The following is an 18,784-nucleotide window of genomic DNA, read 5'->3' as shown; positions in this document are numbered from 1 at the left end:
GTAAAATGATGAAGGTAAAACAACGAGCAGCGTTAACCCAAGGACAGAGAGTTAGGATGAGAAGACTCGAAATAGGAAACGCTGGGAGCGAGCGACATAAATGATGATACGTTGAGCTGGTTGAAATGCACAAGTTGTGTACCGGCACAAAGCAGGGAACCAGTGGAGAGGTCTGAGGGGCTGGCCCCAATCCCAACTACGTGGACAGTCACCCCTCCACACCCCCACACCCCCAGAAGAATTTACTTCAGAGGACAGCACTGAAGCTACATCTCAGGGAGAGGGACATGTCTGATCAGAGCACACGGGAGCAAACGAAGGGGGAGGGAGAGAAAGTAGAGCACATCCTGGCCCACCAAGCCGTGAGGAACGATATTCCTGCTCAGAGCAGCCAAAGCACAGAGAAGACCATATGGGCGGCCCCACTATGAGACACGACATCCGTCACTGACCCATAGTCCTACAGTGGACAACACTGGAGACACAGTGTGGGCATTGTGCCTGATCTGACCCCATCACACTGAAGCAAAACACTAAGGGCGTGCAACAGAACAGCAAGGGGAACAGAGCAAGGAAGTCCTAAGGGAATATCAAAAATAGAATTTGGGACCAGGGTGTGGTACCCCATCAGACTCAACCGAAAATCAAACCTAAAGGTCAACAAATAGACCTTGAACTATTTACAGGCTTTTCTGTTTTTTGTCATTGGTTTTTTTGTTGCTGTTGTTTTGTTTTGCTCTGTCTTGTTTTTGTGCATATTATTATCTCTGTGGGTCTATCTAGATAAGATAAGCTGGATAAACAATCTGAAGGAGAAAACAACAGGACCAATGGATCCAGGGGGACATGGGAGAGGGGGAGTTGGGGGAAAGGAAGTGGTATTAACAAACCCAGAGACAAGGGAACAACAAGTGATCCAAAATCAGCGGCAAGGAGGGTGTAAGAGGCTTGGTAGGACTTGATCAAGGGCAATATAACCGAGAGGAATTGCTGAACTCCAAATGAAGACTGAGCATGATAGTGGGACAAAAGGAAAGTAAAAGGAAATAGAGGGAAGAACTAGGAGGCAATGGGCATTTATAGATGTTTAAATACAGGCATGTACATATATAAATATATTTATATATGATGATAGGGAAATAGATCTATGTGCATATATTTATAGGTTTAGTATTAACATAGCAGATGGACATTGGGCCTCCACTCAAGTACTCCCTCAATGCAAGAATACTTTGTCCTATTAAACTGGCATCCCATGGTGCTCACCTTCCTAACATGATCACTGAAGACAAAGCGGGTACATAAGCAGATGTGGTGAAGAAAGCTGATGGTGCCCAGCTATCAAAAGATATAGCATCTGGGGTCGTAACTGCCTAAAGGTAAACAAGCGGCCATCTAGCTCAGAAGTAATGAAGCCCACATGGAGGAAACACACCAGCCTGTGTGATCACGAGGTGTTGAAGGGATCCAGTATCAGCATCAAAGAACAAAAAATCATATCATTGTGAATGAGGAACAGTGCGTAGTGCGGAGTCAAAGCCCATCTGTAGACAACTGGACATCTCCTTACAGAAGGGTCACGGGGAGGAGACGAGCCAGTCAGGGTGAGGGTAGCAATGATGAAACATACAACTTTCCTCTAGTTCTTAAATGCTTCCTTCCCCGCCCCCCCCCACTATCATGATCCCAATTCTACCTTACAAATCTGGCTAGACCAGAGGATGTATACACTGGTACAGATAGAAACTGGAATTAGGGAATCCAGGACAGATAAACCCTTCAGGATCAGTGCTGAGAGTGACAATACTGGGAGGGTAGAGGGAAGGTTGGGTAGAAATGGGAAATCAATTACAAGAATCTACATATAACCCCTCCCTAGGGGATGGACAACCAAAAAAGTGGGTGAATGATGGGAGATATCAGACAGTGTAAGACATAACAAAATAACAACAATTTATAAATTATCAAGAGTTCATGAAGGAGGAGGGAGCGGGGAGGGAGGGGAAAAATGAGGAGCTGATACCAAGGGCTCAAGTAGAAAGCAAATATTTTGAGAATGATGATAGCAACAAATGTGCAAATGTGCTTGACACATGGACGGATGTATGGATTGTGATGAGTTGTACGTGCCCCAATAAAATGATTTTTTAAAAGAAAGAAATGCACAAGTTGAAACAAGTTAAATGCACGTGTATATAACTTGTTGAACATAAAATTGATGACCTGCTCTGCAAACCTTTCCCTAAGTCACAACCAAACCAAACCCATTGGCATCTGGTGGACTGCAGCTCATAGAAACACTACCGGATGGGGTAGAACTGCCCCGAGGCGAGGGGGGTGGGGTTCTGAGACTGTAACTCCTTATTGGAGGAGAAGTTCGTATCTTTCTCGATAAAAGCACAATAAGAAGCTTAAAATTAACATAGACATAAAGTGCTCAGCTTCTACGTGTTATTTCCTTTTTAAAAAATAGAAAAGAAACCAGCACTGCCATTGAGTCAATTCTGATTCGTGTCAACCCTACAGGACAGAGTGGAATTGCCCTGTGACTTTGCACAACTGTAACTCTCATTTGCTCTGTCTCTGGTGAAGAGGAATGCCATTTTAGATATGCATATTACTACTTTAGGCCCTGTCACCCTAACTCCTGCATGGAAGATGGTGCGCCAAGTGACCCCAGTGATTTTCCTCTAGGAAATGCTTAAATACACGAATACGAACAAAAAAACTAGATGCCAAAGTCACGTGACTTCTAGTGCAGTTAGCGGCAAACACCTGTAAGCTCTAACCCCCTTGGAAAGCTCAGCCTTCCAAGAGTACAACGCAGTCTTCGTACATCATCAGTTTTCAGGACCTTCAAACTGTTATTGACACCTCACTAGTCCATCTTGGCATTAGCCTAGGACTAAATATAGCGAAGCCCAGACTGCAGAATAGTGTAATTTTCAATCCCTGCTTAAAATAAACAATGTTAAATGCTCTCTTCAATTACTATCCATTGAGCCAGAAGACCAGTGCATTGCCCTATCTGACCTAGAAAAAGAAATGAGTCTTCCAAATCACTGTAACCAAGTGGCACTTCAAAAAACTTGTGAAGTCGTCTGCAGGGCTGATTGGGGACCCTTCAACAGACCTTTCGAGGGGCTTACACATTAACGAAAAACATAGAGCGTCTCAATGTTTGCATAATTATACAGTCTCCATATAACTTTACTAAATGTGATCTAGATCAACTCGAAGGTTATCAGAACCAGGGGAATGAACAGAAAGAGGCCCATGACAACATGAACACTTTTAATGCAAGTGCTTCTGAACCAAAGGGCTACTAAATTGATGGTCCACCAATCACTCCTTTTCTCTGGAAGTTGTCTCTTTCCCCACAGTCCCTGAGGTCACAGAAGAAAAACTCCGGCAGCCCCATCATTGTGCAACTTGACCGTGCCCCAAATCACCACAATCGACTGCACCAAGAATGTGCCCATGACACAAATTGGGCCAGAGAGTTCCTTTCTCCCAGGAATCTGGATTTAGAAGTGTGAGATCCTTCCTCAATCTGCCTGCTCTCTTGAATAGAGGACATGTCAACTCAGGAACTGCCAGCAGGGGCTATTTTTGACCAGTTGGACTATGAAACAGAGAAAGCCAGGCTGCGGCAAGAGTGTAAACCAGAGGGCATGTGCCAGGAGCTAAAGTTATGAGAGACAAAGAAAGGGAAAGAGGCTCCCTGCTGTCCCCACAAACCTCCAGGTCCTGATTCAAGTTTGCCTCAGCTTGCCAATGCCCTTAAAAGCCATGAAAACGTTCCATATCCTTTCAATGATTTCCACTTTAGCTTAAGCCAGGCCAAGTGAATTCCTTCCACTAGAAGCCAGACAAGACCTCACTACCCAAACAAGTCCTCCTCGCTTTACTTAGTTGCCAATACCTGGAGTCCGTCATCCTCAAATTCAAACCAAGCTCTCTGAAAGGAGAATCTAATTCTCCTCCTGCCCTGCTCTCAAAGAAGACAAATAAAACAAAATGAAAAATGCTTATGTGAAAATGTTAAGCCAGGAATGAAATGCAGGATGCAAAGTTGGAGGCACTTCAAGATTACAACTACGCTATAGTTTATCTTTGTAACAAATCAAGAAGTTTATATGCAGTAGGAAGATTGGGAGAAAATAAACTAAAATAATAGTAATGTTCAGTGATATTCCTTTTAATCTATATTCCTCTGTGTCTGTAAACTGATTAATACTTTATAATTGAAAATCTATAACTCTAAAGACTACGCAGAAATATGTAAATGGGTTAGAATATAATTTTTAAAGTAGAATGTAAGATTGTCTGTTGCTATATAAACAACTAAAGCTGAACTGTCCCTTTGATATGTCACATATAAAGGAACCATGCGACTTCCACTAGACTAGTCCCAAATTAACCCGCACTTTTCACTTCTTCTCCACCTGCTTGGCCTCCCTCTGCCCCCACCCCATCCCATGTAAGGAATCCTATGTGGGAAACCACCACCCAAGCGCCCCCCACAGTGATGTGTGGACTCTTGCATCCCACAGAGAGAGCACCATCAGGTCACCCAGTGGCTCTAGATTTGCTTCTTCTCTTAGGGCACAGCCCATGTGGAATAATCTCCACACCGTTCGTTTTAAAAATACTTAGGAGTTCGCAAGGAGCCAATGGTTGACACACCTTGCTACTAACCAAACGTGTAGGGATTTGAGTCTACCCAGAAGGGCCTTGGAAGAAAGGCGAAGCTCTACTTCCAGAAAATCAGCCACCGGAGCCCAGTTCTACTCTGACACACATGGAGTGGCCTTATGTTGGCCTCGACTCTACGCCAACTGTCTTAGAGCAGCAGCCAAGCCAGAAAATGGATACCGGATGGAAGGTAACGTCCCAAAATAAAAACCACTGAGATGGATGGTGGGATTCAGAATCACCTTTGTAAAGTTATCTTTCACATTGATGTAATGTAATTTTAATAACAAAGTCAAAATACTTTTGATACAAAAAAAATAAGTGGGGAATCATCTCCTTACACTAGAAGAACAAAAGTGAGTAAGTCTCTTAGAAAACATGAAACCTGTTCTAATGGTTTCCCCTAAGACCCAACGAGTCTCATATATCGCACTCTCCTGGTACTGGGCCAGGTACTCCCTATGTATAATTGTACATCATCTTCCCAAGAACCTGTGAGGCACATATTATCATTCCCATCTTACAGAATCGAAGCGGCTGGTCTGAAAGGTTAAGCTAGGCAAGTTTAAAAGCCCTACAGGCAGCAGTGGAGGTCTCTGGATCTTGGTCTTCCTGATTCTGAGATGTATGATCTTCATTAACCACCCCTGGGTGCGAAGCAGGTGCCAGAAAGGTTTTCTAAAGCCAATATATCTGAAATGTAATGTTAAACCCAAGTGTCAGCTAGTATTGGCATCTTAAAATAATAAAAACATCGTTTTCATATAAATTTGAGTGTAAGCATACACAAGAATAAATATTGTAAAAGTCGCTACATTATCTAACAAAAATACAATATGCCCTGATATTTTCTAGTTCATTAAAATCTTGAAAGGCGTTCAATACTACATATCATCGGGAAGTATTTATAACTATTTACAGAATGCTATCTATCAAGTGCAGAGAAGCCTAAGGTTCATTCTCAGTCTATAATTAGAATCTGACGGGGAAGGGCTCTATGCTGTCTTGATGTTACTAGTCGGAGGCAATTTACTCCAGTGAGAATGCATTCTGTACCATGAATGGCCCATCAATAGTAATTACTTTAAGGGAGGAGAAATCTCATTTTCTTTCCTAGGATCCTGGTAGAGGGAAAACCAATTCTAGAAATATAACATGATTCAAGATTTCGTCTGTTAAGAGTCCAAAATGTAACAGCCCCCTCCCTGGTAGTAACCGTTCCTTTTAAGTTTAATCATCCAGGATGTCCTGACTCAGGAAGGGTAAACAAGGGTCATGAATCTTCTGGGGACAGTGATCTAAGGGCCCCTGGAGAAAGGGGGCCTACCTATGTCCCTAATGAAGTATCAAATGTATCCGGTGACATTGTCAAAATCTGCTACCCTCTCCGTGTCATCAATGTTAAAAAAAAATCTGTGTTCTGTACACTAACTTGTGGGGTCAGGACCGAACTCAGAAACAGTGCTAGGAGATCCTTGGCTGTTTTCCTTCTGCAAGCGCCTGCAGGAATACCGCCAGAACGTCTCCGCTCAGCCGGGGCTCAGTTTGGAGCTCACACGGGCTTCCTACCCCTTGCCGTCCAACAGCTAGTCTAGTAACTTTATGTGACATGGTTTTGCTTTGTTTTTTAGTTGCCTCTTTTTATGCCAATTCAAGTGCAGAAAATCATTAGGATGCAAATGCAGAAGTTAAACCCACGCAGGTAAAACGATCATAAAACACAATTTGGCGCAGGCTCATTCTCCGAACAGAAACCTCTGTTGGATTCATTCATAGCTGATGAAATTTTCCTCCCCCACCCCCCTAATGCCTGCCATTGTGGACTCTCCTTTCCTCTGTGGGAAAGTAATTAACTCTCCAATTTCTTCAGAGGAAATTGTCATCGTTCATTTATAAGCACAATAAATGTTATGGAGTGACCAGATATATGAGATGCTTTGCCTAAGACCAGAAAACAAATAAAGTCCATACCGTCTCCGAAGTCCGTGGGTGAGACAGACATGTGTAAACCCAACAGCTCAAAAAAAACAGTGTGCTACATACAGGCTGGCCCCGAGGTGAGTGCACAGTATTGGAGGAGCGGAGGGAGAATTGACCCAGCCTGGGGCTATTGGGAAGCCCTTGAGACTCCAGAGCTTTAAACTGGGCTTTTAAAAATAAATGGGAGCTTTCCAAAGAGCTATGAGGGAGACACAGGCAGGCGAAGGCACTCAGGTCTAAGAGCAAAAAGACCCTAAGAGCCCAAAGGCGGAGGAACAGTACTTCTACCACAGCCATGAGGGGCATGGTGACGGGTCGACGGCCAGGGTACACAGTACAATGTGGGATAGGAGGTAAAAAGAAACAGCACAGCAAAAAGGCGAAGACGGGTCGCAGGTTGACGATGGCTCCATACAGAGATGAGAATGTCTGCACTAACAATGGGACTCGTTTTAAATTTAGCTTTAAAAATATGTAGGCCAACGAGGCAAATGTTCAGCACAAAATCAAAACAATTTGCATGCGTCTCATTGGTGCCAAGGAACCCTGGTGGTGTAGTGTTACACATAGGGCTGCAATCCACATAGTTGGCGGTTCGAAACCACCAGCAGCTCTTCCGGAGAAAGGCCGCGCTTTCTACTCCCATAAATGTTAGGTAGTTGAGCTTAGGGGCTGGAGTTTCCATTATGGAAGCCCAGGGGTCAGAGCTGCTGGCACAAGGAGTGGTACACTGCCCATGCGCAGAGGCTCAGGTTTCCTGCCAGGAAGGGGAGGTACACCTGAGTGGGTGCTGCACCTGGATTGGCCCACCTAGGCCAGGTGACTTCAGTTTAGCCAATGGGGTCGACCAGGGTCGTCCACCACGCCTCTCTGCTGAGTAATTGAAAAGGCAGGAGCCGGAGCCGACCTTGTGACTTTCCGAGTAGTTTCCAGGCAGGCTGCATGTTCCTGAGGAACCCTAGAGGTGCCTGTGTAAACCTGAAACTTTTTCTAACTCTCATAAAACTCACTTGGATCACAAACCAGGCTTCAGTGTGATTCTTTCTCACGCAGAGCCAAGGACCAAGGTATATCTCTCTCCCCAGAGAGATCTAACGTAAACAGTGACAGTCTCGGATACCCTTAGGGAGTCATTCTGGGTCAGCATTGACCCGATGGCGGAGAGTTTGGCTCTATGTGGCATGGTGGTTTTAATTGCTGGACCATGAATAAGGCAGTATGAAGAACTGACACATTTGAATACCGTATTGGCGAAGAACATGAACTGCGAGAAGAAGTAACCAATCTGTCTTGGAAGAAGGACAATCAGAACATTCTTAGAAGTGCACGCTGTGAGACTTCAGCTTACGGATTTTGGGCAGACGCAGTCACTGCAACAGTGGACTCACACGTAGCAACACTTCTGAGGAAGGCACAGGATTATCCAATATTCAATTCAATTTGCTGCCTCCTCACAGCCACGGCATTTATGTATAGAGACCTGGTGACGCCCTGGCTAATGGCTTGACTACTAACCACAAGGTTGGAGGTTCAAACCCACCAGAGGTTCAATGGGGGAAAGCATATAGCAGTCTACTTCCATAAGGATGACAAGTTTGGAAAATCTCTGGAGCAGCCCTACTCCATCCTTTAGGGTCGCGGCGACCAGGAATGTGCTCGACGACAATGGGTTTACATATGGACAAGACACACAAAGGACAGACACCCACTTGCTTTTCTAGGGGGGTGGGGGCTGTGTGCAAAAATAGAACCATCTAAGCTGGGCACAGATGTTGCTAAATTTAGACTCTACTCCACAGAAAATGAAACAGTATTCCAGATATTTGGTGGCGGATATGAGATGATCAGGCTAGCATTTGGGGGAAGTAAATGCCAGGCTGTGTGCGCTGGATTGGAAGGAGCTGAGGTAAGGCAAGTGAAAATATGGATAGAAGAAATGGCGAGACAAGTGAAAAGAACACATTTGGGGTAAGAGCGATGAGGGCTTGTAAGTGAATCTAGGGTAAGGAGAAAGGCAGCATGGGGGATGACTCCCGGTTTCTTGCTCAGGCAATTCGTTGGATTCTGATATTGGCAGTGGAAAGGACAACAGAAGAAAAATCAAGTTTTTAAGAAAAGAATAGATTGTATTTTGTTTGTGATGTGCCTGGAAAACATGCAGGTTGGGAATGCCAAGACAAAGTCTGGAATAAAGGTATGGGTTTGGAAAAAGGGGTTCAGAAACACAGACACCCAGACAACTGTGGAGCAAAAGAACTGATGCAGCTCACTCAGGAGAAGCAGACGGTGAGAGGAGATGGCTGAGCTGGCACTCTGAGAAATCCTCACTCATGGGGCAGTCAGAGCCAGGGGGTGTTCGAATGCTCTTTGAAGAAGGTAAGGTCAGGGCTGTGGCCCGAGCAAGGAAAATAAGTTTTCTTACACATCTGTATACAGGAAAAACTACAAAACCTGGTTACTAAAACTAAAAACCATACCTACTTCCAGAGAGTCGGTCCTAACTCATAGTAAGCCCATAGGGCAGAGTAGGACTGCCCCTGTGGGTTTCCAAGGCTGTAAATCTTTATGGGAGCAGAAAGCCACATCTTTCCTCCACAGAACAGTGGTGATTTCGAACTCCTGACCTGAGGGTTAGTTGCCCAACATACAATCCACTACCCCATCGGAGTTCTCACCAAAAGTGCAGACTTGTTGAATTGCTGTATGTTTTGTTGTGTATAGTCTCAACAACCAAGGAATTAAAATTACACACACATATATATATATACATTTATTTTATAAAATTGGGGGTTTTGTTTGTCTGTTTTACGAGATCATGATGCGAGATTAAAGTGGGCCAGAGAGAGAAGGGGAGAAGTCAGAGCAGGTGAGGAACAAGCTAACCACAGTTTGATGGCTGGCTGAAACTATTGAGGAAAAGGTGATGATTTGAAATGCAAACTTCCGCCTAATTCACAATATAAATAAATATATAAAATATTGTTTAGAGAGCCACTTTGTAAAAAGTAGAAACATTAGAGTTCACAGGAGGAGATTTTTCCCTGGAAGGTGGGGTTTTTTCAAGAGCTGACAGAGGGGTTGGCTGTTCTTAGATAGTGACTTCTACCTTCTTACTTTCCGCCAAAGAAACTGCCATGCACCGCCAGGTGCCTCAGGTCACACAGCCAGTTGTGGGTAGGTTTGAGACTAGAATCAATTTCCAGACCACCAGACTTTAAAGGTCCACTATCGAAAGACAGATAATGGGACACAGGAAGACAGCAACAGATTTATCCTTTTACTGAATGACTGGGAGCCCTGGTGGTAGGCACAGTGGTTAGCTGGTGGGAGGCCAAGCATCAAGATTCCCTCCTCAAGAGAAAGACGGAGCTTTCTGCTCCTCTAAAGAGTGACAGTCTCAGAAACTCACAGTGGCATGTCACCTTTGCCCTACAGGGTTGCTATGAGTCAGTGTCAACTCCACAGCAATGAGTTTGAGTTTTGATTTTTTATTGGCAAATCAGCAACTCTGGTGAGTCCATCTCTTCACTTGCTCCATACCTCCACTGCAGTGACGAACACAGCAACCTACTGGCTGCTCTCACTTTAGAGTATGACCAGGAACTTCAGTAGGCTCTTAAGGCTGCCAGGCAATCTCGTGTACTTTCCCTGCCCACCCACACTGCCTATTTGTTCTAACTATTAAATCTTCTCTCTCCTCCAACCTCTCCCATCTCTTCCCACATCTTCATTCTCAGTTGATGACCCTGCTTCCTATTCAGAGAATACCAATCAGAAGAGAATTCAACTGTTTTCTGAGATCATAATCTCATATATCACTTTTTCAGAACCTTCATCTACATATTTTGCCCACCTCAAAAACCTACCCCATCTAGCACCCTAGATCCATTATCCCTTATCCCCAATAGTATTCATTCTTCTTTCTCTGGGGAATCATACTCAACACATACAACCATCCTCTTTTATTTCTTCCATCTTAAACAGAAATGTTCATAATCCTAGCACTCCCTTTTTTTCAGCTCTCCTTTGAATAAAAATCCTCAAAGAGTTTTATATAGAATTTTATATATTTCCAACTTCTCTCACTTATCTTTCCATATGCACTCAACTCCATTGTATTCCACTTTATCCCATTTGCCTGCTCTTGTCAAGGTCATCTGTAACCCCTAACTGTTCCCAAAATTAATGTTCACTTCAGAATATGCATCTTCCTTGACCTTTCAGCAGTTGGACTAGGTTGATTCCTTCCCCATGCTAGAAACCTTCTTTCACACTTCCATAAGACCACATGCTCCTGGGTTTCCTCCTACCTCCCTGGGTACGTCTTACAGTAGGACAGTAAGTTTTCTCTTCTTCTCTCAATCTCCCTGTATCGGTGTAGCCCATGGTTCAGGTCGTCTTTGTGCCTCTCCTATGCACCCACCCACTGGTACCTCACCTGATCTTAATGCTATAAACACCACTGGATAGCGATAAATCTTTTCTGCTACCTGCAATTAAACTGACCCTCTTGACATTGCTTAGTCTACATCTCCAACACTAAAAGTCACACCCCTCCCCCATATCTTCTTTATCGTAACGTTCAGTCAAGGGGGACTCACACTTGCTCAAACCAGGAAAACTGGGGCCACTTTTCATTCCTCTTTCCCGTATAGAGCATATCCCATCCATCAAGAAATCTTCTTGGCTCTCATTTTAAATACATCCTGAATCTGACCACCTCTCCCCACTTCCACTGTTATCAGGGGTGACTTTGGTTCAAGCCATCATCAGCGCTCATCTCTATTTTACACTAACATCCTGACTAGTCTCTCTGCTTCCACTGTGGCCACAAATTGAGCAGTCAGGCTGATCCTTCTAAAAGGGTAATCAAATCACATTGTGTCCCTCTGTCAAACTCCCACAGTCTCCCCATTTCACTCAGTGTCCAGACCAAATGACTGGACCTGGTGCTATGGGCCTGGTGCTACTGGATCTGGTCCCTGGACTCCACTGACTTCATCTCCAAGCACCCTCCCAATTGTCCATTCCCTGTCACCCAGCAGCAGGCCTTCTTTATGCTTCTCAAACGTGCCAGGCACTTTCCTCCTCAGAGCTGTGCATTGCAGTTCCTACCGCCTGGCATGTCTTCTTCCGAGGTCCACAGAGCTAACTCCCTTACATCCTTCAGTTATTTGTTTGTGTATGCCTACAAGGGGCATCCTATTTAAAACTGCCGCAATCCCGACTCCCCTAGACTGCTTCCATTCTTCCTACCTGGTCATTTTTAGATGGCACAAATACACGACATTATTTCTTGCTCGTTATTTATTGGCTGCTTTTTCTGGCCCATAGGAGGTGCTAGATGAACTCTGGTTGAAGGAAAGGATTTCTTTTCCCTATGGGACCATCAGACGCCCTGGTGGCGCTGTCAGGCAAGAGCTGGACTGCTGACCATTGGCCAGCAGTTCAAACTCATCAGCTGTTGTGTCAGAGAGAGAGAGAGAGGGCTGTGTACTCCCCTTAAGGGGGAAGGACGGAGTCACTGTGAATCGATGGCTGTGAGATGGGTTGGAGGACTGGGTTCCTATAAAGATTTACAGTCTAGGGTCACTATGAGTGAAAGCCAACTGGATGGAAGCGGGAGGTTGGTTTACTTAAACCATGAAAGAGGAACTTGAGGCGAGGCATTCTTCGTACATTGACTTTGTACCACGCTTCCTGGCACCCACTGGTTTTCAAGAAATGTTCATTAAATTGAGCAGGACAAATGAAAGAAGTGGCACATAAAAGCCCCTTCATTTCTCAGAAGCCTGTTACATTTCTTTCTCGCACCAGCCTAACTACAAGAATGTGCTCTAGACAAGGCACCCGTCTTCCTGGTGATTCCTTAACAAACCAGCCAGCAGGATGCATTAGCGCTGTGCTCACAGCGGGTGCCTTATCCCAGGCATGCGTCCCCACCTACCTCCTAAAAGGTTGCCAGAGAGCATCTCACTCACAGGCCTCGCACAGGACAAGCCAAGAGATAGAAATGTCTCCCTGCTTTTGTGAGTTATGTATTCCTCACCTTGGCTCAACTTCAGTGCCTTTCCCTTGATCTATTTCTCCAGGCTTCCCCAAGCTGTTGCTCATTGCTCGTAGCCGCTAAATCGATTGACCATATTGTACTGATTGGCTTCAATGTGTTTGTTTACTGGTTGAAGCCTGCATTGAGGGGAGGATTATTCCACGGTGCTCGGTTGGCTGGCCTTCTTCCAGCTCCGTCTTCTTTCAGCCTCTCAATGAACAAAATGGGGACCGTGAACACCCTGAGTTATTTAATGATCGCATCTTTCTCTCAGCTCTTTGGAGATCCTTTGCCTTCCCTGTTTGAGCTCTGTAGTTAGGTAAGAGTCCATCACAAATGACCCTGCCAAAATGCAACTTTATTTATGCACCTTTTAGTTTCTAGTCACATCCCTGGCCTGGGCTCTCCCCTCCTTTGGTAGTTGCTTTTTAAAAAATTATTATTGCAAATGAAACATGCGCAGCCATTTGAGCAAGTGCAATCCTGTAATTTGAACATGTCCGCATCGAAAACAGCACTCTTCCAATAGGCCCTTTGGTCTGTTATTTACTAGATAGACAATGGTTAATTGTTATTAAAATATATATAATAATAAAGCACTCTGATTTCTGTGATTTCCCACACAGCTTCTACATCCTCTAACTCCAAGTCTCATTCTTCCTAATTAAAATTTTCAAGATGAAATTCAAGTGGCTCCAGAAGTATACTAGGGCCTTCACTTAAATACTTACAGAAAGAAACCTTTTACCAACAGATAAAAGAAGTTACCAATCTATAGTACAAAGGCTTCAAGTAGCATTACACAGCGTGTTCATTTCTTTCCAGAAAACTCTAGCACTATATAATTACTTTTGTATGGAAAATGTATAATATAAGGCTTTGACTGCTAAAAACAACTAGACAGCCACCACCCGAGTCAGATAGGCCTTTCTTGAAACCAAATAAAACATCCAAGTGGAAGATAACTGCGAGAGGACGGCCCGTGGCACAAAGCTCTGGAATTATTATTCCGTTCTCCTGAATAGACCAGGGGAGAATGTTCCAGGGGCGGGAGGGGCGGGTAGTGTCACTGTCTTATCATTTATGTCTTAGGGTTTGTGGACCCTGCTTTGAAGGCACTGTAACGTTGACTGCATGCAATCCCATAACATTACCCCACCCGCCCAGCATGCCAATCAGGAATGCATCTTGGAGCTTCCAAAGCTTCTGGTTAGAAATAACAGCTAAAACATCAGTTAAGCCCTACCTATTGACACAGAAATGCGTTGATACAGAAAATTGAAATCCCACCTGCATGGGAATTAAGTCGCAGCTACTCCCCCAATTCAGCGACAACCTGCTTCACTTCTGAAACTACTCACAGCAAATGTATCCCGTGGGCTCATGTGTTGGGGACAGGGGCACTGCATGCAGAACGCGCCTCTTCTCCCTTCCCCCGCCCCCAAATTGCTCCAGAAACGTGTAAGCATCCTCGCCACATGACCAGAAGACAGCCAGGACCGGACAGCCCTCTCCTGGGGCTCAGAGGCGGCTGCGACGTGCAGGGTCGGCGGGGAGGCGAGGAGCCCTGGAGGGCCTCCCCCTGGCACCTTCCCCAAACTCAGTCGTTGGCAGGGGACCCTGACTCCAGCCTCTGAGACCCGCAGCCCCCAGCAGCTTCCTTCTCTGCCCTGGGCGAAGAACCTCCGGGAGCTGCTTGCTCCTTAGTGATTCCCGCGCTGCCCGCGTCCCCGCAGCCTCAGACAAGCAGGCAGAGCCAGCGGTCGCCGGGACCCTGTCCGCCTCACCCCCCACGCAGCCGTCCCCAGCCTCGCCAGCCTGCATCCCCAGGAGGGGCTTTCGGGGAGGGTAGCCCCTAAGGGCTGTTGGCTCTAAGCCGCGTTCGTTGGCCGCCGCCGGGAGTCCGGCGGGAGGAGGGGAGCTGGCCGTCGGAGGTCGGAGGTCAGGGACGCTCGTTGGGTCCCCAAAGCGCTTTCGCCCCCCGCGGCTGCGCCCATTTCCAAACTCCTTGGCGCAAACGGCTGGGGGACCCCTGCCCTCTCTCCCGCACACGGTTTAACACCGAAAGCCAGAGGACATGGTTTTTCACCCCTGTCCCCCCACCACTCACACACACACACACTCCGCTGACCCCCAGTCCGAGGATGGCGCCGGCAGGGCTGCAGGTGTCCGGAGAGCGCGCCGCCCCGCATCCCTGCGGCGCCCCCACGCGCCCACCGCCCTCCCCTCCGGCGCCCCGCGCTGGGCAGCCCCGGGCGGCTTACTTTTCTGGCTGGAGTAGCCCGGGTAATAGCCATAGTAGCCGGTGATCCGCAGGATCCGGTCCTCGATGGTGGCCACCCCGTTGGGGGCCGCCTTGACATCCATAGAGAGCGGGGCGGCGGCCCCGGGCGCGGCGGGGCGACGAGCGCGGCGCGGGGCCCGGGAGCTGGTGCAGGTGCCGCCGCCGCCGGTGCTGATGGTGCAGCTCGTGCTCCCGCGCCCCGGCTCTGACTCCACCGCCCGGCGCGGCACCGGCTCCGCATCACAGCGGCGGCGGCGGCGCGGCCCCCACTGGAGCTGGCCTCCGTCAGCCTGGCAGCTCTCCCGCCTGCCACCCGCGCACCGCTGCCCAAAACAGCTACGCCCACCTCGGCCAGGGGCGCCCCGGGCAGGCCACCTGGCCGCCTACTTTCATCATTAACCCTTGCACAACCCTTCCTGGGAGAGTAGACCCTTCCCCCTCACTCCCGCCCCCGCCCCACCGCCAGGGGATGCTTAGCCCAGGGACGTGGGAGGAAAGTCGAAGGTCACAGAGTGGCCAGTGGCTCTGGGAAAGGAATTGGAGAGACGCAAGTAGAATTGCTGAGGACTGTGGCTGGCAGAAGTGAGCATTGTCTCCTGGGGAGACTGCACGCTGGTGCACCCCGAAGGTCTAGTCCACGCGAGTCATCTACACAGACTTCTGTCTGCGGATCTGTGTGCGCAGGCTTTACTCGGGCCCCAGGACTTGCCTGGGTGACAAACTGGCTTTACGGTCAAAGGAAAAGAAAATAAGGCCCCAGGAGGTGGTATGTGGAGTGGTTTTGTGGCTACAAAGACTAAGGAGTTCAGGGCCCCAAGTCTGATCATTCAGGTCCCGATGCTCCACCCTCCAGGAGAAAATGTGAAAGACAAGGTAGACGCAGGTGTCCACCGTATGTTTATTTGGGCCATTTCAAAGGCCCCAAGGAGACCCGATTGTCACCTTTATTGGCTCAAAATTTAAGAAGGGAAGTCCTTCCAAGTGGAAATATCCTTCGGGGAGAACGTGTACCATCCAGAGACGTGCCGTCTAAATGCAGAGCGCCCTCGGGTCTGTGTGCCCCCAGCGAAAGAACATCTTGCCCTCCCCCCTGTGGCTCTTCTACTTGGCAAAAGACATGGCCAAGATGGCAAAGAGGGTGGAGCTATACGTCTTGGGGTGCCATTATTGCCACCTCCAGAGTCTGAGTTCGCGGTGGGAAGCAGAGCGGTGTGTGCGGTGTGCGCATCCCAGCGGGCACGGCTCCTCTCTTCTCCCGGTCTCTAGGCCCACCTTCCGCTTGCAGGACGCACTGGATCTCCCTTGCCCGCTTGCCTAGTTCTAAAGCTTAGGGACACAGCAACGAAAGTCTGACAACTTTCAGTCTCCCCAAAGTTACCCCATCAGAACTCGGAGCACCATTCCATCTGCATGCATTTTGTACCTGGGGGCGGCGGGGGGGGGGGGGGGGAGGTGAGCCTTGAGAGGGAAGAATCAGGCAAAGTTGTTTTTGTTTACAGATGGATTCGGTTTGAACACATTCAACTTCACAATGTGTTCCGGGTGTTCATCCACACACATAAATCGGAGCCCCGGCACTTGAGAAAAGAATGAATCTGAGATGATTGTGGCTGAGAGGGTAGCTCAGACACCAATTTTCTCTCACACCTGCTTTCGGGGCTGGGCCAGGCGGAGGGTGCAAAGAAGAAGGGAAAGGAAGGCAGCACTAACGGAATGGTGGCGAGTTCCACACCCAAAGCAAGAAGGAAAGGCACCCCACTCACTGCCCCCACCCCACCCCTGGAAGGACTTTCAGCATGATTTGTGGCTTTACGTATTTCCTTGGCCAACCTCGGGCAAAATTCCTGGGTTGCACCCAGTGAGATGTGTTGCTCAAGAGCATTTGAAATGTACTCATATCACATCTAGTAGGTGTGTACTAACATTCACTGTTATCCATCGCCCACAAGGGTATGTATTCAATAAAAGAGACATCCAGAAACAAGCAAAAGCTTCTTTATACAACAGTTAGAAACATGAATATGCACATTTGGTTTAAAGACCATTGGTTCAGTCCCATTACTTCCCCTTGGAAAGTGTCTAACTTGCCTTGCCACTAGACACTTCCTGAATGTTGATCCTAACTTATTACACTTCTGGTGTCAAGTTGTTACTGCCTGTCTTCCTAGGTGGGCTTTGTTTCCAGAGAAGCAGGTTGTTGGAAAGATGGCTTGTTGGGTCTGATCACTCACAAAAAATGGTAAATTTAGCAGGAATTTAAATAACATAAATAGTATACCCACAGGAATCTATGTTTTCTTTTTTAAATTGATAAAAATTCTCTGGATGACCTGGAAAATGCGTTTCAAAATAGCAGAGCTTTTGCAATGCATTTACAAATGTCTCTGTAATCATCTGTACTAGGATGACTGAGACAGAAAATGCAGGTTGATACTGTAATCTAGGACACTTTTTTTTTAATGGCGGGAGCCTGAAATTCTACAATAATAAACTGACCAACAGTGGAAGGTAAATTTTTGCTGGTGCTAAACACTCTTTGGTACATTTTTTACAAAAAGGTATTTGAAACCTTTCAGATGTCATTTTTGACATAATTAAAAAATCAACATGAATTATTTGGGAGGAGAGACATTTTTCAAAACATTTTTACACGCTTGCATGCAGAGTCTACCATGTCTCACAAAAGCAAATGCAAACATTTAAGTTTATAAAATGGAAATTAGCAGTCTGCTTCAAATTCATTTGAAAAGTATGAGGAAGATGTATCATTAAACAAAAAAGGAAGGTAGTTATTGATTCTGAAAACATCTCCTCGTGATAGTGACTCACTTAGCTATTAGCTCTAGAAAATGCAAGTCATAACTCAATTTACAGAAGTTAGTTCACGCTCAACTTTTCGGGAATAGTTCTCATGCATTCATAGGTCCCCAGATGTATTTGGCCTATTGTTCCTTTTTCAGGGAAAGCAACAACAAAAACTTAGCACCCCTTTGACAATTAAAAACTTTTGCACTATAGTCCATAATCCAGGATACAGGGCCTCAGCAGTTTGGGTTTCTGGGACTGTAACTTGTGGCGGAAATCGGAAGCCTCGTCTTTTCCCACCAATCGGAGGGTGGTTTGCAAACTCCTGACCCTGTGATTAGCAGCCTTGCCCGCTCGTTACCCACAAACCACCAGGGCTCCCAGGATAAAGTGTAGGTATCTGCTTTTGCAGCATTCCTGGATGGTTCCAGCACCTTCTAGGGGACAGCATTGCCCACTTTGGAAAACACTTCCTTAAGCAAAGGGCATGTATCTATTGAGATCACCACCACTTCCACTCCCACTCCAACCTGCTTAGCCCTGTGGAATCCTGCAAATTCCATAGCTGGCCCAATGAGCCTTCCCTTAGGTATAAGAGATACTGTCATAGAATTTTGAAATATATGTCCCTTACAAATTACCCATAACTAACCTGTTCTATCCTTCCTGATAACCCATTTCTTTTTAGCTTTCACCTGGGAAAGTATCTCACCACAGTGAACAAGAATTAGTTATGACCCTTAGAAAAGCCAACCCTTACAGCAGGTATAGAAAGAACCCACAGTTGATCCTGGAGCAAAAGAACTTTAATCAAACAATCCCCCTACTGCCCCGCCTCCCAAAATGACCATATCAGCTAGGACAGCATTTAGAAGCAAGGGGTTGGTCAAAGCGCATCCTCTCGAATAATCATAACCTTGCCCAAATGCATATTCTCAACCATTCCTTATATCACAATCCCCGCAAAT

General features: G+C 46.6%; 1 protein-coding gene across 1 annotated transcript in view; it reads right to left on the bottom strand.

Moving 5' to 3' along the window:
* SLC35F4 (solute carrier family 35 member F4) overlaps positions 1-15,094 on the bottom strand; it is a 275,316-nt gene extending 260,222 nt beyond the window's left edge. Inside the window, exon 1 of the mRNA XM_075531797.1 lies at positions 14,992-15,094. Coding sequence (XP_075387912.1) covers positions 14,992-15,094 — 103 coding nt within the window. The remainder of the gene's footprint in view (positions 1-14,991) is intronic.
* Between the last annotated feature and the right edge of the window lie 3,690 nt (positions 15,095-18,784).

Source organism: Tenrec ecaudatus, chromosome 14 (assembly GCF_050624435.1).
Source record: "Tenrec ecaudatus isolate mTenEca1 chromosome 14, mTenEca1.hap1, whole genome shotgun sequence".
NCBI lineage: Eukaryota > Metazoa > Chordata > Mammalia > Afrosoricida > Tenrecidae > Tenrec > Tenrec ecaudatus.
This window is presented reverse-complemented; position numbering and strand designations above follow the sequence as displayed.